The sequence below is a fragment of the Chiloscyllium plagiosum genome, unplaced genomic scaffold (assembly GCF_037043375.1).
Source record: "Chiloscyllium plagiosum isolate Xiang-an unplaced genomic scaffold, Cpla_swu_hap1 HiC_scaffold_35, whole genome shotgun sequence".
Taxonomy (NCBI): Eukaryota; Metazoa; Chordata; class Chondrichthyes; order Orectolobiformes; family Hemiscylliidae; genus Chiloscyllium; species Chiloscyllium plagiosum.
This window is the reverse complement of record NW_028270173.1, coordinates 23,957,325-23,981,486: the sequence shown is the minus strand read 5'-3', so window position 1 is coordinate 23,981,486 and position 24,162 is coordinate 23,957,325. Positions and strand designations below refer to the sequence as shown.

Sequence of the window (24,162 nt, the reverse complement as noted above, 5' to 3'; positions counted from 1 at the left end):
GTCCTTTTGCCTTGCAAGGAAAAGGATGACTTTTGGCATTAAACGTCAGAGCTTGGAGATTCTTGGGTTGGGAAGCTTTCAAGGCCAGGTAAATAAGGGCTGAAAAATGTGTTGCTGGAAAAGCGCAGCAGGTTAGGCAGCATCAAAGGAGCAGGAGAATTGACGTTTCGGGCATAAATCCTTGGGATGGGATGGTGTGTGGATTAGGAGGGGAGGGGAGATTAGGGGTGTGCAATTCTAATAGACCAGGAGTAATATGGTTCTGTAGGTTCTCAATTTGTTTTCCTGTGTAGGAAAATTTCATTGAAGGAGTAGGTTCTTTGTATCATGTCAAAACAAGAAGTGGGGCAGGCAGGATATTGTCATCCAATTTGAAGCTACCTGCACCCCCTCCCTCAGTGACCTCCAAACATAAGTATGCCTGTGTGGCTGGGACCAGATTCTGGAGGAATCAGGGCTAAAATAGTAAAATGTAGCTAGCAATCCCTTGGTAAGTGGTGATTTAAGCATAAAATATTGCTCCTGTCTTTCTTGGGTCAGCCCAAGAAAATGTCAGACAGGGAGACAGCAGCTGTACATCAAATTTGATCCAAGCTCCAGTCAAAATAATTCACTGATGAAGTGTATGATCTGGAACTGGTCAGTTGGGATATTTGGGATTGCTCAACTGCCTCCTTTACCACCCTGCAGAGTGTACAGGGCAGCCATTCAAGTGGTGGAGATTCGAGAGATCATGGATCTCCCATCAGACTTGACTAGCTTCTTTTGAACATGGGTGGCACGTAAAGATGACATGTGAAGTTAGACATCTGATAGGTGGTAGAACAAAATGCTTAATTTGAATTTAAGATTTACTTTTAGCATGAGAAACTTGGGGTACAATTCCACTACTTTCCAACTATTAAGTTATTTGCTGGATAATATGCTGAGTGCAAAATTTGCAAAGGAGACGAATTGCCTGATTTCAGCTGAACATTATGCTGTACCAGAGGAACATAGCAAGTAATACAAGTTGTGCCATTGAAATGACAGTAAAACAGGAGTCAATAATCCCAGCTGTTAATTTCCAGATATTTCAAATATCTAACAACCTACTCTTTCAATTTATGTGGAATAAAGCCTTTTGGCTGAATGGCCCAGTTCTGTGCTATTAATTCTATGTACTGTGACAAAGTTGGTCAAAGTGGTTGGTTAGAGCTTTCAAGACTCAGATTAGTCAATTTTTAGTCATGAAGCTTATTGAATGATAAGCAGAGGTTGATAAATGAAATTCAGGTAGCGGCTTGAAGTGCTGAGTGACCTTCTCATGGTCCTGCGTATTGTGAAGCATAACGGATCAGTAGGTAACAGATTACTAACTTTCGGACAAGTTAGATGGATGAGCTGCTATCTCCCTGTCTTTGAAGTTTTCTGTGTGTATAAAAATAGACTGGAAAGGCTGGGACTTTTTTTCACTGGAGCATCGGAAGTTGAGTTTCAGTTATATAAAATCATGAGGGGCATAGGATAAGGTGGATGAAAAGGGTCTTTTCCAAAGGGTGGGAGAGTTCAAAATTAGGGTTGTTTTTTAAGGTGAGAGGAGAAAGATTTAAGAACAACACAAGTGGCAATCTTCTTATATAGAGTGGTTCGTGTGTGGAATGAGCTGCCAGAGAGTGGTGGATGCAGATATAGTTATCATTTTTAAAAGACATTTGGACAAGTTCATGAATAGGAAAGGGTTGGAGGGATATGGGCCAAGCACAGGCAGGTGGGAATAGTTTAGTTTGGGAACATGGTTGGCATGGACTGGTTGGGTCTTTTCCATGCTGTATGATTCTGTAACTCTATTACAAGGACTTATTGTCTACTGGAAACAGTATATTCAGAGTCATAGAGATGTACAGCATGGAAACAGACCCTTCGGTCCAACCTGTCCGTGCTGACCAGATACATCCCGAAGGTGTCTAAAAAAAGTGTACAGTCAATTCACTACTTTTAAAATGTAGTTGCTGTTGTAATGTAAACATTGTGATAGCCAAATTGTGCAGTGCAAGCTACCATAAAGACAATGAGATAATGACCAGACAATTTCTGAAGAAGTCAGTGGACTCAATGTTAACTCTGCTTTCTGTCCAGAGGTGCTGAGGTTTTCCAGTAATTTCTTTTTGTTTCCGATTTACATTATCTGCAGGTCTTTGTTTTATATTAATGATCAGATACTGTGATGTTTGGTGATGTTGACCGGCCAGGAAACCGGGCAAATTTCCCTGCTTTTCATCAAAATAGTATCATACAATCTTTTACATCTACTTTGGAGGGCAGAGGAAGATTTCAGTTACAGAGGTTGCATCTTCAACAGTGCTGCACTCCCCGATTACTGTATCGTCCTAAAATATCTGGTGATATCTTTGGAGTTGAACTTGAGTACACAACAGGAGACAATCTGTGTGGAGCCAGAAGAAGTAGCTGAGGTCCTAAATGAATACTGTGTGTCAATATTCAAGAGAAGGAATTGGAGGAGGATGATCTAAGAAAGGGGAGTGTCGAATTTCTAAGCCAAATTGCTATTAAAAAGGAAGAAGTATGAAGGTAGATAAGTCCCTGGATCCTGATGGGGATCTATCCCAGAATATTGAGGGAGGTAAGAGAACAAATTGCTGAACCATTGACTGACATCTTCATATCCTCTTAGGCCACAGGTGAGGACCCACAGGACTGGAGAATAGCCATGTTGTCCTGTTGTTTAAGAGGAGTAGCAGGGATAATCCAGGAATTTACAGGCCTGTGAGCCTCATGTCAGTGGTAGGGAAATTAATGGAAAAGATCTAGATGCATTTTGAAGCAAATGAATGTATTTGTGATAGACAGCATAGTTTTATGTTGGGAAGGTCATGCTCACTAACTTAATTGAGTTTTTTTGAGGAGGTAATGATGATTATTGAAGGAAAAGCATTTGATGTTGTATACATGGACTTCAGTAAAGCCTTTTACAAGGTACCTCATGGCAAACTGGTACAAAAAGTTAAGTCACATGCTGTCGGGGTGAGCTGCTAAAATGGATACAGAACTGGTGTACTCGTACAAGACAGAGTGTAATGATGGAAGATATTTTTTGGAATGGAGTGTTGTGACTAATGGTGTTCCACAGGGATCAGTGCTGGGACCACTGCTGTTCATGGTCTACATAAATGATTTGGAGGAAGACCTGGTTGATCTAATTAATAAGCTTGCGGATGAAACAAAGATTGGTTGAGTTGTGGATAGTGAGGATTGTCAGATGATGCAGCCAGATATAGATTGGTTGGGGGTTTGGGCAGATGGAGTTTAATTTGACAAATATGAGGTGATGGATTTTGGAAGGTCAAATACAAGTGGAAATTATACAGCGAATGGTAGAACCCTTAGGAATATTGATTTGCAGAGGGATCTGGGTGTACCGGTCCACAGATCACTAAAGTTGGCAGCACAGGTAGGTAAGGTGGTTAAAAAAGGCCTATGACATGCTTGCCTTCATTGGAAGGGGCATTGAGTATCAGGATAGGCAAGTAAGTTACACTGCAACTTTATTGAACTTTAATTAGGCCATACTAGGAATATTGTGTACTGTTCTGGTCACATCACTACCAGAACGATGTGGATGCTTTGGACAGGGTACAGAAAAGGTTTACCAGGATGTTGCCTAATATCCCAGATTTTAGTTACGAGGAAAGGTTGGATAGACTTGGGTTTTCACTGGAATACAGGAGGTTGAGGCGCAACTTGATGGAGGTTTTTAAGATTGCGACTGACATGGATACAGTGGAAAGTATGATGCTTTTTCCCCCAGAGTGGAGGGGTCAGTTACTCGGGGACGTAGGTTCAAGGTTAGGGGGTGGAAGGGGGGGGAGAAATGTTTAAAAGATGTGTGAGGCAAGTTTTTCCACAAAGGGTAGTGAGTGCTTGGAACATGCTGCCACAGGAGGTGGTGGAAGCAGATACAACAGCAACATCCAAGAAACACCTGGATAAATACATGAATAGGAAGGAAATAGAGGGGTACAAATCCTGTAAGTGAAGACTGTTTTAGTACGGAAGGGCAAAATGTGTCAGTGTAGGCTTCGAGGCTGAAGGATGTGCTCCTGTTCTATATTGTTCTTTGTACAACCTTATGATTCAAGTGAGAATGCTATCTACTGAGTCATGACTGACGACAGCACATTGCTCCTGTTTATTGAGAAACAGGGTTTGATCTCTCTGAAACATACCTGTTTGGTGATGCCTGATTTTGGAGCTGGGGTGTCTGCTTTGGCCATAATTGACTGCTGCCGCACCTTGGGTCCATGTGTTGGCTCAGCAGGCGATTGCAACAAGTTAGCACTGGGTGGCCGAGGTCTCTGGGCTGCACTAACCGTAAGCTGCTGCGTTTTCCCTCTGACTAGAGGTGGAGGGGCAGGTGGTGGCTGGTCTATCCTCCTTTGGGGGCCAATGTTAGCTGGAGCTGCTGACAGCATATGTTGGAGGTTATCAGTAAGTGAAAGCTGCCGGCGGCTGAATTCACTGTTCTGCCGGGCAAACTCATCACTGTAGCTGTGGCTATGGAAGATCTGCTTGTTTGCAGATAAGTCCTCGCTCTTGCTGTAACCATGGTAACCCAAGAGGCCAGCACCAGGCTCGGCGGGAGTCCGTAGTGAGGCAGGCCCATCAGAGGTCATGTTGAACAGGGGATTCTGAAAGGACAAAGGGACTCTCAGCTGTCCATGTAATCCGTCTGTGGTAATGCCCATTTGTCCCAACCGCAGGCCTCCTGACACGCTCGATCCACTACCCTGTGATAGCCGGCTGGGTCTGAGGCCTACTGTAGTTCCAATCGATGCTTGACTGCTGTTTAGCATGTCTCCAACAGTCTGGAGGTTGCTTATGCTGTTCATACTCCTGCTGTCCTGCAGATCCATCATGGAGATGCTCTTGTTCGTAGTCATCATTTTAGGATCAGGTTCTGTGATATCAGAGCTGCTTGTGCAGTATGCTGGGGAGGACCGTGCAAGAGGAGGCCTTGTCACGTAAAAGACATCCTTTCCTTTTTCCTTGGTCGGAGAAGGAAGCCTGGTCATATCGATTGAGCTACAAAGAAAAGAAAAATAACAGCACTGAAATAAATGGAATAGAAAGTCTGTGTTCCACTATCACTCACTGATTCCCTCTTAGTCACCTCAGAACAAATACCACATGGCAGTCCTTTTCGTCCTCATCCAAAATTTGAACGCATACCAAGTTTCACCTATTACACAACCTGTGCTTTACCTACATTGGTTCCTCATCCAGCAATGTCTCAATTTAAAATTCTCGCATGTTCAGGGTCGTCCAAAGCCTCACTTCTCTCCATTTCTCCTTTTTAAACCTAAAACAAGGGTTAAATAGGCTCTGATGGGGCACTGTAACTAAAATGCTAACTATTGATCAATGAAAACTTATATCAAGTGAACAGAAACTTAACATATAAAAATAACTTTATTGATGCACACCAGATCCTGTGGTGCCCACTGGTCTCTGAAAAACTCTATTGTGCTGCTCCCTCTCAATTTACCCAGACATGGATGTAATCATGAAAAAGAAACAGCAATTTTTGAGAATTGTCTGAATGTCTAACACCAATTCCCTCAATGACCCATTGCCAGGACCTGTTAATGGCCACTTAGGAGCAGACGCACAAGGAGGCCCTCCAGCAAATCTGCCCTCCCTGTACACTGTGCTTGTAAATTAGGCACATTGGGCTGAAGAGCAACTAAAAGGCTAAGAGAAGCCCGTTTGAAAATAAACTAAAGGGGCTGCAACCGAAAACAATCAACATAAATGTGAAAAACTGTTTTGTTTCAGAACTAATGTCCTGGCACCTAATGATTTACCAAGTCTGTGATTAAATGGGAATGCTTTGAGCAAAATTGCTCACTCTAGGTCCATAATGGAAAAAGACCCCTTTGCAGAGAACCATTCATTTGAGATTTCTTCTGCCAAAAGGCAAAGTATTACTGTATCTGAGCCGCGGAGAAAGACGATAAAGTAGACAGTGTTCAGCAGCAGCCTATACAGGAAATGCCCTCGGACTGTTCTGAAGGGCAAGGGGAAATTTCCCTGAGACTGCTAAAATTGTGGGATACCACTTGGGAGGTCAGTGTCAAATTCTGGATGGAGAGGGGTTGGTTCATCCAGAAGTTCACCACACACTTGAGCCACCTTGAGTTTTCTTAATGTATCATGGCTGAATACTTGTGGCTCTGGATATATCCTAGATGTTAACATCTAGAGCCAGCCAGTTCAGTATTATTGAGCCTGCTCTTCTGCCATCTAATACACTCCCAACTATGGTCAGCCCAGTGTCCTGAGTCCCCTTCTCTGTCAGACAGCCAGTCAAACCCATTTTGATGGAGGAACATATTCTTGGACAGTGGCTCCTCTATGACAGCCAACCATGTCCCAAGCTCTGATCAGGACCAAATGGAAAAAAAGGCAATTCCTGGAAGAAAGTCTGAGGCAAGACCACTCTGGAAACAGGAACTGCATGTTGTACGTGAGGCCATACCCCTGACAGAAAAAAAGAGCGCATCATCTTAGAGGAGGCTCAACATAAAGCTATTGCTGCCGTGTCTGAAGGTAGAAAGTCACTATCTGGGTGTGTCGAGGCTTACCAGTGACTGAACTCACCCACTCCTCATGCGGGAGTCTATGTACCTCAGCAAGGGTTTTCAGACTACTTTGGCCCTTGGCATCTCTCTCTCTCTTTCTTAACTTGCTTCAAGAGCTGGTTTGCTCCAATTCTCACCTCTTCTGTATCTTTGATTACCTTTGCTCTTTCTATCAGTAGCTGTGCCTTCAATTCTCCTAAGCTATTGACTTCTGTTCCTAAACCTCTCTACCTTTTCCTCCTCCTTTTGTGACTGTCGTATCACTTGACCAAGGGTTTGATCATGTCCTAATTTCCCATCTGGTTCATTGTCAGATTTTGATGTATAATGGTCTGCAAAGCATCTTGGGATGTTTTAGTGTGGTAAAATGCTGTAAAAACATAGAAACAAAATCAACAGGAATAAAACCTATCGAGAATATACTCTTGTATTTTGTATTCTTGATCCTGAATCTCAAATTACCTCGACTTACTTTGTTATTTTTCAGCCTTGTTGCATGCTACTCCCCAGTATGGCCCTCAAATTTGTACTTGGGCTACTGAGCAAGACAGCAGGATGTGAAAAGTTTACCGCGTGTATTTTTTCATCACTGGAAATTATAAATGGTTTCTCAAAAATCAAATTCAAATGTCTGCAAATGCCATGACTGCAACTTGTTTCTTTGAGACAACTGTTAAATATGCAAAGTTACCTTCCATTTTTCTATCCTCAATGCAAATGTGGTCAGTTAAAAGTGCTGCATCTTAAATTCATTGCCAATGGAACTGGCAATGCAACTTGGCTATGTAGCAATCATTTCTCAATGGTACAGAGATATTAAAGTTAGGGGACAGTATGGACAGAAATTTATCTCATTCAGTGTTACATGTGTAGGAAGAGTTTGATGAAATATTGTAAAGGATGTTTTACTCTGTGAATGTTCGCATAATCAGCGGAGTCCCTTTCCTTCCTCACCTGTTCAGATCTTTAACCGTGTACTTCTGAAGGTCAGATGAAACACCACGGTTAATACTGGGTCCAGAAGTGTAACGTTCTGCTATGTGGCTGGATTGTCGCTGTACATGCGATGGATTTCTCAATGCTCCACTTATGTCATTGAGGAGACGGGGGAGCGGACCCAGTTTCAGCACAGCTTCCTGGAAAGGTACAGAAGTATTTTTAGGAGGGGCAACAACATACACAAATTAACAATTGACTTTAGCATTAAAACTGCACTCAGTAGACAGTAATCACAAGATAATGACGAAACCCAGTAAATCCATTCATTTCATATATATATAAAATCTTAAGTTAAGCAAGCAATCTTAAATTTATTGCACAATGAAGAAATCCAATGGTGCTCAATACTTCCCTTTCACTTTACAGAATCCCAATTAACAAATCATTTTCTAATTTATAATGGATTCACACACACCCCACTTGCAATAAAGAATACAACTTGACTCAAGCACATCCTGTTCAATCATCATATACTAATCATCATATAGACTCAAGCTTTATCCTTTCCATTCATTCCAACTACTAAATATATACTGAATTCTAGTGGGTCCAAACACTTCCCATCATGGAATCCAAAGGTGACTGAAATAGATCTCCCCAGGAATATGTTCCCAATAGCTCCATTCAGATGATATTTACCTTCTACAAAAAGAATGCCAATGGTTCTAATCAATTATATTAGCATTTGAAGTATAGAAAGTGAAAGGATCCAAACAGCTCTGAAATGTATAGTCTGTGCAGTGTCCAATGAAGCCAACTCATGTCTTGCTGACCACATGAGAAGGGTATTACTTAGATGGAGGAAGTTCATCAGAGATTTACCAGGATATGGCCAGGAAAGGAGGATTTGAGTTGTAAGGAGAGGCAGGATAGACTGGGACTTTTTTCACTGGAGTGTAGGAGGTTGAAGGGTGGCCTTACAGAGGTTTGTAAAATCAAGAGGGGTTCGATAAGGTGAATGACAAGGGTCTTTCCCCTGGGGGAGGAGATTTCAAGTGCTTGTCATATTTTAAGGTGAGAGGAGAAAGATTTAAAAAAGGCATGAAGGGCAACTTCTTCACACAGTGGTTCATGTGTGGAATGAACTTATAGAGGAAGTGGTGGATGTGGGTACAGTTACAAAGTTTAAGAGATATTTGGATGAGCACATGAATAAGAAATGTTTGGAGGGATATGGGCCAAGCACAAAATGATGATACTAGTTTAGATTGGGATTATGGTTGGACTGAAGGATCTGTTTTTGTGCTGTTTAATTCTGACTCTATGATCTGTGTGAGCTTAAATACTTCACCTTGCTGAGCTGAGGCAGCACCTCCCACAGGAGGGAGTGCAGGGTGGAGAGCTCTCTGCCCAAGTCGATGTAGCCCTCAAAGCTAGCTGCATTGGTAACTGTGTCTGGATTGGAGATCTCCATCAGAAATTGCTGCATGCTACCCCATTCCAGCTCCAGAAACTCATTCATGAATGACATGTAGTCCTCCTTGCTGCCAAACCTAAACAGATGGAGGAGGAAGAAAAGCAGCACAATAGCAACACAAGCTACTTCAATCCATCTCTCTAATCTGTCTCCACAACAAATGAGAAAACATATATCATACCTGTAGGTGTAGGTAAAGCAAGTAGAATAAGAACTGTAAGTGTCTCCAATTAAATAACCACATATCTAATCATTCAGCAATGGCTGTATGAGACTTTGACTGTTACAAAAAATCTAAATATTGTCAATTCTGCGCACCTCACTTGAAAAAGGATATTAAAACCTTAGACTGAAGGTAGCCAGGAGATTTACAAGAATAGTAACCAGAATAAAAGACTTCAGTTATAAGGACAGACTAGAAAAACTGGAATTGTCTCCTTTTGAGCAGAGAACATTGTGGGAGTTTTAAGAGATGCTGAAAACCATGAAGGGTAAATCATACAGTAAATTATAAAAATAACTTTCCATTGGGATAACCAGAGGCTACAGGTTTAAAATTATTAACAAGAAAAGTAAGTAATAGGTGCAACACATATTTATGATTAGAATGCACTGCCTGTTGGAAGCACATTCGACAGTAATTTTAAAAACGGAATTGTATAACTACTCGACAGGAAAAACCTTGGAGGGTTCTGGAGAAAACGCTTTGGGGTTATAGAATACTAGTACAGCTCTTTCAAAGAACTAAAGAGTGAACATGATTCTGTCTCCTATGCTGTATCATTGTATGATTCTTTCCCACTTTGTATATTTTAAAACCTTACAATCTACATACTTATTTTTCATGGTTTGTGACATTTTGAATACCACAGAACATCAATGATCACTAACATGAGGAATATCTGTCTGAAGTATAATAAACAATTCAAGACATCAGGAGCCTGTACAACAATTGACAGTAACTAATCACACAGCAGAACAAGCTTATTTGCCAACTGCATGCAAATAGGACATGATGATATCAGGATTCCACATTTCTCCATCAGTATAGTTCTATTACAGTGGGACTCCAGTCTGGATGACACATTATGAGATCCACGAAGAATCTTTCATGCGTATGTACCTCATTTACAGATTTAATAGTTGTCAGTATTTCCTAGTTCTCCAAACACTGTTCAAAGGCAAAGGATATGTGACAATATCCTATATACCTCCACATAAAAGCAATATAGACAAATAATCATATTCCTTATCAACCCAACAAAATAACCAGACTGAATTTTAGCAAATATTAAAAATTAACCAAATGTTTGAACAATTATAAACCTACCAATCAATTAAAAAGTCACCATATGAGCAAGACTATTGGACTGCATCTGCAATTATATTCTTCCAGTCAGATTTCATGTATGGGGTCACCACTAACACTTACCTCCCAAATCCCTCACATCAGCCCCAAAGGCTACATTACCCACTGAGAAGGCTGGTGGGCTGCGGCTTCCTCATGCCTGGAAAGACTTACTTGGTGAAGTTGGCCAGGTTTTGAATGACTTTCGCTATAAGGGTCAAAGTTCGGGAGGTGCGATCATCTGGATACTCCTGCATCAAGTTGAAAAGGCTGGGTGACATGATGGCAGGGCAGAGAAAGCGGAGGAACAAGGAAGCACTGATTAGACGGTCAGCAATGTCTTCCCTGCCACGCTCGGCACAGCGATGCCTCCACGAAGCGAAGACTTCCTTCAGCTCACGAGGAAAGACACTTTAAAGGAAGCAAAAGTAAGAAATTGTCAAAGTTAGCGACTTGAAGAACAAAGGCACCGTATGATGTAACATTTAACATGGCATTCATTTACCATCTGAAGAAAGCTATATATAAAAGCAGCTTAGGTGTTCAACCCTCGCTCAATGATAACCCTCCTCTCTGTCTTTCCAATGAGCCATTTATTTGGTGAGTTATGATGATGGTGGTGCAGTACCTCTAGGTGTGCTGTAAGCAGATAATGACTTTCAAAGATAATTGGGTAAGCCCTTGAGTGAAAAGAAAAATGAGATGAGGATAAGCGCGATGGTATGGGACTTAAGTGGATGCTGTACTGTGCTTTGAAAGATCCAACATGTTCATGATGGTCTAGGTTTCTCTTCCTAGAACATAGTTTGAAAATGACATGCTTGGTCTGGTAGGTTGGGCCTGGAAGGTTCAATTTCCATTTGTGTCAAATGTTTGGAATGATGATGGCTGAGAGAGAGTTGGATTGTTGGGAGAATTGGAGTTTAGACCATAAGAGTTAGGAGCAGACGTAGGCGATTCAGACCACTTTATATACTCTGCCATTCAATGAGATTATAGCTGTCCTGATAATCTTCAACTTGACTTTCTTGCCTTATTCTGATAACCCTTGATTCCCTTACTGACTGAAAAGTCTGCATATCAAATTTAGGGTTTCAAGAGACAGATTCCATTTAATTTCAATATTGGAGGAGGAAAATTGGTCAGAATTGCTTTCCTGCAGGCAGGCAGCATATATGGATGCTAGAGTGCTTCTTGTGACAGCTTTAAGTCAAATGCCTTTCCAATATTCAATTCTTCAAGCTAAAGGATAACTATTTTGACAAGGAACTGGAATGCAGCATGTGCCATGGTACTGTATACGGAGTACAGTACTGAATTTTCATATCCAGAAAGGGACAAGAATTTGGAGACAGATGTAAAGCTACTTTGATTTATTAAAACATGAGTGACCAAAATAAGAACAAAATTATATATGAATTGAAAGCATACTATAATTGTTACTTCAAGGCACAGACAATCAAAATCAACAGTGAGGCCTCCTGTTCGAAGGAACTAATTCGAAGTTCTGTTGATTATGTTCTCATGGCCAACAATCAAGAATCAGCACTGAGATCTCAGTGATACTAGTTTGTAATTGGGCATCAGAGAAAAGTAAGTTCTGTTCACTTGACTCCTTTGAATTTCAACTTTTAGATCTAGAGGAAATGCAATAGGATAGATTATCAACTGTTTCTTGTCAAAATAAATTCCTTTGGCCTGAAGAGTTGAATATTGGAAAGACTTTGGCTGTCTCACGAAGCACTTTTCACCCATCTCTGTGTCAAGATTTATGTTCCATGCAACCTTCCTTCAACACTTTTTTTATCTTGCCACATACACATATTCTTGTCTCCCTAGATACCTTCCTTTTCCTTAAATATAAAGTTCCATATTCTATTCATTCTCTGAGTGAACAATTCCTTATTCTATTTTTTTAGTTAAGTGTCTTATATTTCTAGCCTCTAGTTTTAGGCTTCTCTACATAATTTTAACTTCTCAATCCCCTGGTATAGTCTTTTTAATTCTAGTTTTTGGTTTTGAACACTATTAATGCAAAGCTTCTATTAATCAGTTTCAACTTAGCCAGCTGGCTGCAAGTCTACCTGGTATATCATCAATCACTCAATCCTCTGATGTGGGTTTGTTTCACTTTATCCCCACCTCTTCTCTGCATGAATGTTTGAATCACTTTATCCTCAATATACTGAGTTTGAATTGTGGTCTCCTCTTTTAGGTCCCACAATTGTTTGAACATTGCTCTTACATTTGTACCTGGCATCACTGACTGATTTCTATTGGTCTTACATCTGTCAAATAACAACAGCACTGACCAATGTGAGTTGACGATCTTGCAAAGTGCCAGTTCGCAGCACATCCTCAGGTTAGCCTGGTGATCAGCCAAAGTGGAAAAGGTGCACTTGGCTGGGTCTACCTCGCAGTTCTCTTCAGATTCGTAGAGTGCTCGGATAAACTCACCTGTGAAAAAGAAACAATTACTGTTAGCTATTTTTTAATCCCTGATAGTTAGATTGTTACATTCCATTGCAAAACATGCCACTTGTCATATCATCTAACTTCCCATCACACATACAGACACATTGTAATACCTTCTCTCACACACATGCAAAGTAGTGTCCTATCTCACACGTGTACTGGAACATCTCCTCTCATATACACATCATAACATCTCCCACGCACGCGATGTAACATCCTTTCTCACGCACATTGTAACATCCCTCACATGCATGCACCATAACATCCCATCTCAGGACCCTTTACATCCCATCACATGCACACATGCAACATAACATCTTGCTTATGCACCACACTACCGCTTCTCTTGCACGCGCACACACAGTATAACACCCTGTCTCATGCATGGTCACACTGTATTATCCCATTTCACGCACACACAGACTATAACATCCTGTCTCATGCACGCACTATAACATCCCATCACATCACACCTGAACCACATCATCCTATTGTACTCCACAGGCAATGTACATCCTATATCACACATAGGCACCAAAATAATCCATCGCATGTGAACACACACCACCTGGGACCGACAATGGACCATCAAAGGCAAGATAGAGTTTGCAGTAGAACAGTATTCAGGGTGAGGCTGAGAGCGGAGTGAAGCAACATAAAGGGCAAGGCCTGGTGCAAAAAAGCATAAAGTATAAGGCTGAGAGTGAATTGAGCAGCATAAAGGGCAAGACCTTGTGCACAGCATTATAAAGGGTCAGTTTCCCTCAGTTGGTGAACCAAATGGGAATGGGGACTGGTAAAGAAAATCACTTAGTTATTGATGTCTCTACACTAGGAACCCCATGGGATTAATTGTACAGATAATTATTTGAATTTAATCAACCCATAATTTAAGCTAGATCAATTAATTAGTTTAAAATCAAAAGTAAGCCAATTGGATAATATATAAAAGGTTTAACTTGCATTTTATACACTGCAGATATTTTCTGGTCACTACATATAGAAAGTATGGTGCAGAGGAGATTCAACCATGACATTGCTTGGTTGGAGCTTTTCAACTATGATGACAAACTAGAGAGCTTAAGGTTGTTTTCCTTGGAACAGATAAGGTTGCAGGGGAAGGGGGGTTGTGACTGAGGTCTACAAAATTGAGCTGCAAAGATAGCATGAATAAGAATAAGCTTTTCTCCTGAGTAACAGGATCATTTAACAGAGGATATAGATCTAAGGTAAAGAGCTGGAGGTTTATGAGTTATGAGCTATTTATTGTCACATGTACCTAGAAAAATAGTGAAAGCGTTTTGCTGCCAAATTCTGACACCATTTTGAGTTACAAAATGTATAAAAGGAAATTACATAAATAGAGTTCATCTTCTGTACAAGAGGTCTTCAACACAGTTCCAGGGCTCCTGCAAAGTGTCCCAGGCCTCAAGAAGTTCCCATTTTCAGACGCAACTTAAAAGAAATCTTTTATTCATCCACAGGTTGGTGGGTATCTCGAACTCAAAGGGTTGTAGAGGAAGGAATCATTGCAATCTTCAAGAAGGATTTAGGCAAATAGTTGGAGCACCACAGAATTCAAAGCTATAGACCATGTGCTGGGAAATGGGATTACAATAGATAGGTGCTTGATGACTGGCATGGACTTGATGGGCATAAGAATCTTTTACCATGCTGTAATAGTCTGTGTCTGTCAACGCAAAGCTTTTGAGTAAATGCAAACTATGCAGGTCAACTCTGATTGGTCCTTCACCTGATGAAGGAGCGTCGCTCCGAAAGCTAGTGTGCTTCCAATTAAACTTGTTGGACTATAACCTGGTGTTGTGTGATTTTTAACTCTGATTGGTCAAGACACTGATATGGGAATGCATCATGGAATGACTGTCAAAAGCTTTTGTGTTGTTAAAAAAATGGCATAATGTGTGGACATGTCTTTTCTGGTTGCAAAGGACAAGGCCTTCGACATGAATGTAAGCAGCTCTAGCACACTTATGTAAGTCACACTCCACCACTGACTGATAATCCTAAATTAGTTGTTACTGTAATTCTTAGCATAATTGGGAATGTTCAACAAATCTTTTCCAATCTTGGAATCAAATTTTATTTAGGCCAGTTATGTTTTATCAGCATGAGCTGGTTGAATATGGCAAGTACTCTGACTGCTACATCAGCCAAAGGGACATGCTATTTGATATAATTTGCAGTCATTGGGAACTACGGTCCTCAAACTAGCATCACTTTGGCACCGAAATGTATATGTTGCATTACTCATTTGTGCAGTACGCAGAACATATATTGGGTTGCTGGAAGCCTTTTGTTCTTGGAGAATACTACTTGCATTGATAAAGTGCACTTTGGATATTTTCAGTGTTAAGCATTAAGAATTAAGTAAAACATTTAAAGCATTTCCTTTAACGATAAAGTGATCTAAGCACAAGGCAAGAAGTTGATTGGCAATTTTGATAAGTGTTGACTTAATTAATATTTTTCATTTTTTTTTCTCAAATTACTAATTAGTCATATGGAATACACATCCTGTTCTACGTAGGAACTTAAAGACACTTCTTGAGTCCTGTAAAATCACCTGTATAGAAAGTGTCATCAATTGAAGGAGTAAGTTCAGTTTCACAAAATTTCAGCATCTGCTCTGGTCACTGTGATGCATTTATGAGGTAATGTGAATCACACATTCTTGGATGTGGTCACACTACAGTTTATTTGGGTAGGCAAAAAAAGATACAATGACCTATTTTTCTAATCAACCTGTTCAGGAACGTTGTTACGCACTTCTGGACTAGATGGGACTTGAAGCCCAAGTTTCTCATTTCAGGGCTCGGGATACCAAGTGATCTTCAGACAGCCAATTAGAATCAGGTGAGAAGTTCAGGAGTCCCCTGAATGCATCAGATTCTTCAACTGGTATGCATCAACTGGTATTCAGTTCTGAATATAACTGAGGATTTTTTTTTCATTTGGTGAGTGCAGCCAGAGCTGAAATGAATGAATTACTGGTGATTTCGATGCATTTACGAAGAGAAAGAGTAAGTTCAGAAAGGCAATAATAATATGGAACACACAAATAGGCAAGAAGACTGTATTTTGGTGGCAGCAAACTCAGCTCCAGGATGTTATGTTGCTTTTCTGATGTTGGGGTCCAGAGTACCACTGAGCAGCTGCAGAACATTTGGTGGGGCTTAGGAGGTGGGGTTCAGCCACAGGTTATAGTCCATATTGGTGCCAATGACACAGGTTCAAAGAGGGATGTGATCCTGAAAGCACAATTGAGGGAGCTGGAAAATTTAATATCCATGGTATCCAAGTCAATCTGGTAAATCAGGTCCATATTTAGCTCAGTGGCAGAAAGCAAAGGCTTTTGGTAGACTGTTATTTTTGAATCTGTTTTCAGTACAGTTGCACAGGTTTCAGTACTGGGTCCCTTGCTGATATCCATCAATAATTAAATTTTAATTGTGGGAGTTGTTAGTTGCCTGCGCTGCTGTCAGGGTGGAAAAAGGCTGCAAGCAACAAATGCTAATGGACCGATCAGGTGGTTGGTACCGTGACACACGGATTTCAGTGTGGAGAAGTCTGAGGTAAAGAATCTGCAAAGGCAATCAAGGCAAGGAAAGACACAAGAAATGATGGATTTCTGAAAAGTACAGAGGAACAGAGGGATCATCGATTATATTCTAACAGAGCTAGACAGACTAAATGCAAGTTGGGTGGGTAGAACCAGGGGTCACAGTCTCAGTATAGGGGGTAGGCTATTTGAGACTGAGATAATGTAACATTTTATCAATTAGAGTGTGATCAAACCTTTGGAATTCACTACAGGTAGAAGATCCTTTATCCGAACATCCAAAAACTGAAAAGCTCCGAAATCCGAAGGTTTTTTGGACAGTTTTTTTCTCATTAACAAGATTGTTTGGTGAGCAAACAGTTACCCCACTGCATGTGTGTCGCTCAGATGCGACGTGGAGGGACGTGGTCAAGCACGGACAGGCTTGGGGTTTCTCTGTGAATGCCTCCAAGTCGACACCCATTCGATCTGTGTCACACATTTGCAATATAGGGGTTGTGACCAAGAACATTCTTAGTTAGAAGTCTGCTTCTCCGGTAAGATTTTTAAAAATTTCACCATTAAACTGTCACTATTCTGAAAACTGAAAATTCCGAATTCCAAAAAAACAGCTGGTCCCGAGCATTTCGGAAAAAGGATCTTCTACCTGTATCATAGAATGCTGTGGAAGCCACTGAATATGTTCAAAGAAGAGGTTGATAAACGTTTAGATATTGATGCGATCAAGAGAAAGCAGGAATACGGCATTGAGGTAAAGGTTCGGCCATCATCACATTGAATGTCAGAGCAGACTTGAAGGACTCAATGTCCACTCCTAAGAGGACTGAATTTATATGGGAAACATTCTTTATTTGGCTGAAGCACAGAATACAAGAGCAAAGAGCTTATGCTAGAAATTGTCTAAAATACTAATTGGACTACAGCTACAGTAGTGCATATTGTTTTTGTCACTATAATATCAGAAAGATTTGATGTGTTGTACTGAAGAGATTTTCACAGATGTTGCCAGGAACGGAGGATTTTAGATATGAGGAAAGATTTTATAAAGGCTGTGTTTAATTGGTTTAGTTGATAATAATTGTGAAATGGAAGGATCTATTCCCGTTAATAGGGAACTCAATAACTTAGAGGCAAAGATTTAAATGAATTGCGGAAGAATTAGACAGACATTGAGGATTTGCTTTCACCCAGAGTGGAAGAGATCTGGAACTCGTTACTCAAAAAAATGAAAGATGCAGATACACCAACTGCATTTAAAAACTATTTAGAAATAAATGCTTGGTGCCAACAGGCTACATATCAAGAAATGGAATATGGAATTAGACTGGCTAGCTATTTTTTGGCTGACAGACACTCAATTGGCTTAATGGTCTCTTTTCTCTGTGCTCCTGTCCAACTCTCCACCAAGCACACCATCTGATGTCCTATCGCAAGCAAATGCAAACCACTGAGAATACTTCATCACATACAATCCAATGCTATGTCACTTGTACTCCTAATTGCTACGTTATTCAAAAGCCTAAATACCCAAACATTCCAAAAATACTGTTACATCCATCTCGAACACCAGATCAACTGCACCTTAATTTTTGTTATCACTATTATTTACTTCCCAAACATCTCGACATTCATTTCCAAAACGTCGTGTCACCCACACTCCATTATGCATACATCCAAATAATGTCATATCTATCAAAACACCTGGACATGCCAATCCCAAACATACATGACACAATCATTTGAACATTCTGTCACTCAAACAACCCAGCTACTTATCCACATGCATGCATACCTCATGCATGGTCAAACATGCCATCTGAAGCACCCCAAATACCATGCCACACCCCATCTGAATTTGAAATGGGGCTGAGGATAAGTGCAGATAGCAATGATGGAATGCTATGTGGACCATGAGCAACTGCAACCATGGAACATCCTATCAAGGAAGGAAACCAGTAAAATATCAGAGTGTACATTTTACGGTTTACTTGATTCACCTTTGGGAACAGTGTGTAAGACAGATGCAGGTCTTTTCCTTAGTGGAAAATAAATGTTTTTAGTTGACTCCACAATAGAGGAGATAGAAAATGGTTTGTGCAGAGTACCAGGTTTGTAAATTATAAGACTTCTACTTGGAATCAGTTCTTAATTGTCTACATTTTCCTAATTTTTGCCTCTTAAGTGAAAGTCAACATTTCTAGGTCAGGTACAGAACAAGTTAAACACAGGGTAAATTTCCCTATACATTGTCTCATCAAGCTACTTCCAAAATACATGACAATTAAAGCTGTTTTCCCATCAATGTATCGTAATTTCAACTGACTTTGTCAATTCTTTTTTACCCCCCTACTAGCTAAATAAGCGCACACAATTTAGTCCAGGCAGTAGACTGCACAGCTTGGTTTTGATTACCAAGCTTATTCAAACTGGGCTGTAGGAGACACTGAATTCATAGTCTTTGAACATCTTGCTGAAATTTACTGTTGCAAAAATTTTGGAAGATTCACTTAGTAATTCAAGTCTGAAGACTGGTTTCTGATTTTGTTTAGAGATGGTCAGTGGACCAAGTATTTCCACAACAGGCATGATTATAACCATTTTTTAAAATTACTGTGGCAGATGTAGAACTTTGGAATACACAGTAATGGAACTTAATGGTGTAGTTGGAGAGGGTAACAATGAAGGAAATAATGGAAGAAGAGTTGATTCTGTTTCTGGAATGAACGGGTTGGAAACCAAACTGATCTCCCTCCCATTGGAAGCATATGCACCTAGCACATATGAGTAGCTAAAGCCCATTGGACAATAGATAGTTCAAGGAGCCAATTTTTCTTGAACCTTACTCCACTGATAGAGTAAGGTACAGTCAATGTTTTGACCTTACAAATTGTGTGGATGTATGTATTTGCACACAGAGGACAGGGGCATCAGTGAATAGAGTCCAGTAAACAAAGAACAATGAGTGGTGAGTTGGTAGCTTAGGTGTTCGAGGTTGAAGAGCTCAACTTTAAAAAAAAGAAACCTACAATAATTTCTTTGCAGGTATCTGATATGTCTCACTTTTGCTTCAGTAAAGTATGTATCTATTTAGCGTTACTGCAAATCACCAGCATCCAAGGGAATGCCTAAACTGTCAGGAGGAATCGTTCCACCTGTCCTGCTACTTTGAATAGTGTTGTGTCAGAAAGGAAGGGACCTGTTGCAAGGAGTGATGATGTCATGAGAGAAATAATTTAACAACAGGACACTTCAGTCCTTCAAGTCTGTTGTGCTATTCTTGCCTGGATTGTAAGATCATAAGACATAGGAGTAGAGTAGGTCATTCAGCATCAGTATTCAATGAGATCATGGCTGATCTGATAATCCTCAAATCCACTTTTAGCCTTTTCCCCAGAGTCCTTGGTTCTCTTCCTGATTAAAAGTCTATCCCAGCATTGAATATACTTTAACTCAGAGATTTGTCAAGGCTCGGACATAAAGAATTCATGAGATTATTACTCTCGGAGAGGAAACTCTTCCTCGTCTATCTTAATGTGTGACTCCTCCTTCTGAGAATATGGACATTGGTTCTAAATTCTCCCACAAGCAGAAACCATCTTTCTGCATCTGTCAAGTCAAGTACTCTAAGAGGTTGCCTCTGATACTTGTTTATTCCAAAGAGCATTCAACCTCTCCTCATAAGACAGAATGTCTATATCAGGTATCGGCATATTGAACCTTCTCTGGATTGCTTCCAAGGTCAGTATACTTTTCCTTAGATAAAGGGCTTAATTCTGTTCATTATATTCCAGCTGTGGTCTGTTTAAGCATTTTATAGTTTTATCAAAACTTCCCTACTTTTATAAACTAATTACTTTGAAATATTATATGCTGAACTTGGACGCTAGCTTTTTGTGATTCAAGGATGAGGAATCCTAATGACCTCTGTACCTTTGCAATATTTCTTCAATATATTGATCTCCTCTATTCTTCTTGCCCAAGCACATAACCTTGCATTTCCCCACATTTTGTTTCATCTCTCAAGTTTCTGTCCACTCACCTAACCTGTCTATATCCCTCTGCTGACTATATTTCATCCTCACCACTTTCTTTCCCACCTATTTTTATATGATCATCTTCAAACTTCACTATAGTACGTTCATGTCTATTATCCAAGTAAACTAATATATTGTAAATAATTGTGGCAGCAGCACTGATCAATGTAGCACTTCACAAGTTAACAGGTTGCCATCCTGAAAATGCTCCTGTCAACCCAACTTTATTTTCTATTAGTTAGTTATTTCTTGATCCATGCTAATATATTGCCTCCAACAACATGAACTCATCTTTTTAAGTAGCCTGATGTGAGGCACCCTATCAAATACCTTCTGAAACTTCAAATATACGACATCCACAGCTTCTTTATCAATCCTGCTTGCTACTTCCTCACAAAATTCTAGTAAATTTGTCAAGCATGATTTTATCTTCATGAAGCCATGCTGACTCTGCTTGATTGTACTATGCGTTTCTAAATGCTCTGCTATTACATCCTTTGTAATAGGCTCTGGTATTTTCCTAGTTATAGATGTTAAGCTAACTGGCCTGTATGTTTTTTCTCTTATCAAGTAGATGTGTTACCATTGGCAGTTTTCCAGTCCACTGAACTTGTCCAGAGCATAAGGATTTCTGGAAAGTTACTGCCAGTCTGTTTGTTATTTTTCTAACTACTTTCAAATATCATGGGATTTAGCCCATCAGGTCCAGGGGTCTTTAAAGTCTTTAGTCTCATTAATCTCCCTAGCACTTTTTTTCTTTAGAGATAGTTACTGTATTTTTCTCTCTCCTTTTTGCCCTTGAGAATTTAGTAATTTTGAGATTCCAATCAGTGTCTTTTACTGTGAAGATGGCGCGAAGTACTTATACAATTCCTGTGCCATTTCCTGGTTTCTTATTATTTCCCCTAGCCTTATTCTATTCGGAGTCTATATTCGCTTTGGCTTCCAACTTCCTTTTTATATATTTAAAGAAGCTTTTGTTGTCCATCTTACACTCAAATTTTATTTTCACCCTCCTTATTACTTTCATTAGAGGTAAGAGCAAGGACTAGTTAAAATTTTAAAAACTAATGAAAGATGACTTTCGTTAGTCATCTTTTATTAGTTTTAAAAAATTTAATCAGTCTTTGCTCTTACCTCTAAAGTTTGCCACATTGCATGTTTTTTCCTTCAATCTGATGGTAACTTTCCTGGTTAACCATGGCTGGATTATCCCCTTCCTAGCAATAGCAATGTTGTGTGATTTTTAACTTTGTACACACCAGTCCAACACCAACATCTCCAAATCATGACTACTAGCAATATGTCTTTGCTGTGCCATGAACTACTTTCTTCAATTTCTGCCATTATTCCTCAACATCTTTGCTGATAAATTCCTTCCCCAGTCCACTCCATTATCTTCATTATCCTTTTCAATTACCCTATTTAAGATTAGAGTCAAAAGGCTTGGCGCTGGAAAAGCACAGCAGGTCAGGCAGCATCTGAGGAGCAGGAGAGCTGATGTTTTAGTATTAGCCCTTCATCAGGAATGTGGAAGGGTAAGGGGGCTGAGGGGCATCTCTCAGTCCCCTTCCACATTCCTGATGAAGGGTTTATGTCTGAAACATTGAATCTCCTGACTCTCCAGCATCAGCAGTCCTCACTTTCTCCTTATTTAAGATTAACAGGGATGTTTCCAATTCAAGTTCCTTCCACTCAAACTGAATGCTAAATTCTAACCTGCTATGGTCACTGTTTCTAAGGGGATCTTTTACTCTGACATCATTTATTAAACCTGCCTCATTACGAGATCCAAAATAGCCTGGTCCCAACTGGATTCATAACATATTGTTCGAGAAATCTGTCCCAAAATCACTCTATGAATTCTTCTTCACAGCTTCCTCTGCCAGTCTGACTATCCCAATCTATGTAAAGATTAACGTCACCCATGATTAATGTACTGCCTTTGTTATATCCATACATCAACTCCATATCTTTGCCTAATAAAAACCATCTATTTCCCCTTTGAGAAATTAATACGACCCCAATTTCAATAACATCTTGGGGGAACACAGATACAGATTTTCACTCTCCTTTGAAGAAATACTTGCTTTGAAGCATTATCTTGTATTAGCCGCAGTGTGATTGATTCTAAGATGCTGCCACTTTATACTGGACATCTCACCAGAGGAAATAGTTCTATTTAAACTATCAATTTCTTTAATCAACTTAAATATCTCTATTTGAACTCTTCTTGATCTTCTATACCCAAGGAATACAAGTCTAGGCTACATCGACTTTTTCTTAATGTGCAGAAACATTTCTGACTTATATTCATTCTGCTTTCTGGTATCTAGATGTTTTTCCTCCTGAGACCATCTGATATGCATATAAGCAATAGATTCTGAGATTCCTGCTTTTTGAAAGCTATTTATTTTATAAAAATGCTTCTCCTCATCATTCCAGTGGAAAATAAGTCCCTAAACTTTGTTAGATGCTATGTCAGTTTCTTATCATAGTGTAGCTTGTCTCTAAGCTGTGGGATTTCCTTCTAAAACCTACCTTCTGATCAAAATTTTAGTCTTTTCTAACTGCCTCAATATCAAACTCTTCTATAGTGTGCAGTACTGTGGTTTGTTTTACCATTTTTAAGCGAAATATTAAAAATGCAATATTGATAGGTTTGGATCACAAATCATAAAGACAGTGTCACATGGAGCTCATCGAACACTGTGCAAAGCACAAGAATCCATTTACAAATGGGAAATTCAGGTGTAGAATACAGCTGGTCAGTAGGGCAATTTAAATTACACAAACTAATGTCTGTTTTAGCTATTTTATTGTACTGCTAGAAAAAGTGACTTTAGCCAAATGATGATGTTGTAGTTAATGAAATCATACCAGATATTTTATTCATTTGTTGTGCTGCTAGAAAAAGTGACTTGAACCAAATGATATTGTTGTAGTTAATGAAACCACACCACTAGATTGGAACGGGAAGAAGCCATTCAGTCAGATCATGCTAAACTTTTTACCAAGTTCCATTTTCTCTCCTTTGCTTCATTATCCCTCTTGCATCATAGCAAAAACTAATCAATTCGACCTTGTAAACTTCAGTTACTCTGAGGGTCCAGAGGCGCCTTTTAAAGGGATGAGGAGGTGTCTGTGAGAGAAGATAATTCCACAGACATAAGATTGTTAGTCTGCCCCTCAAGCCTGTATCACTAGTCAGAGACTGGTTGTATCTTAACTCCATCAACTTGTTATGATTCTGTTGTCCTTGACACCCTGAAATGTATTAATGCTTTCCAAATTCACCACTGAATTGCCACTGTAACCTGAATTAGACAGTTTAATGGATGGTATCCTTGTTGGCCTTGCATCATGGAAGGATGTGCATGGACCTTACATTTGTTGCAGATTTGCCCATGGTATTTTTCCTCATTAAGCAGCTTGGAGGTATGGAGGAGAGGAGGTGGGGAATTAGAATGGATCAGGTAATCCACAAGGCTGTATCTGAGCCAGGACTGTTGGTAATCCAGCTCACATTGTCCAGGATCTCAGTTCTATCTGCACTTATATTTCTTACTCGCTGATGTGTCCTGTTTTGACTAAGACGGGACCAGAAGGTTTTGGGAAAGCGCTGTTGCCTCACTGATGGTTAGATCCTAAATCAGAACACCAAGATT

The 24,162-nt window shown here is 39.9% G+C and overlaps 1 protein-coding gene across 21 annotated transcripts in view; it reads right to left on the bottom strand.

Annotated features, from left to right (window-relative positions):
• The window catches only part of LOC122541389 (ras/Rap GTPase-activating protein SynGAP-like), a 1,066,559-nt gene that overhangs the window by 201,241 nt on the left and 841,156 nt on the right, over positions 1–24,162 (bottom strand). For all 21 annotated transcript variants that reach the window (XR_015753055.1, XR_015753056.1, XM_087979364.1 and 18 more), the window contains 5 exons: positions 12,718–12,862; positions 10,580–10,816; positions 8,932–9,133; positions 7,596–7,777; positions 4,227–5,082 (listed from right to left, as the gene is read on the bottom strand). Coding sequence is in view for 19 of the 21 variants with exons in the window: in XM_087979364.1 (XP_087835490.1) it covers positions 4,227–5,082; positions 7,596–7,777; positions 8,932–9,133; positions 10,580–10,816; positions 12,718–12,862 (1,622 nt within the window). In the remaining 2 variants the exon portion in view is untranslated. The remainder of the gene's footprint in view (positions 1–4,226; positions 5,083–7,595; positions 7,778–8,931; positions 9,134–10,579; positions 10,817–12,717; positions 12,863–24,162) is intronic.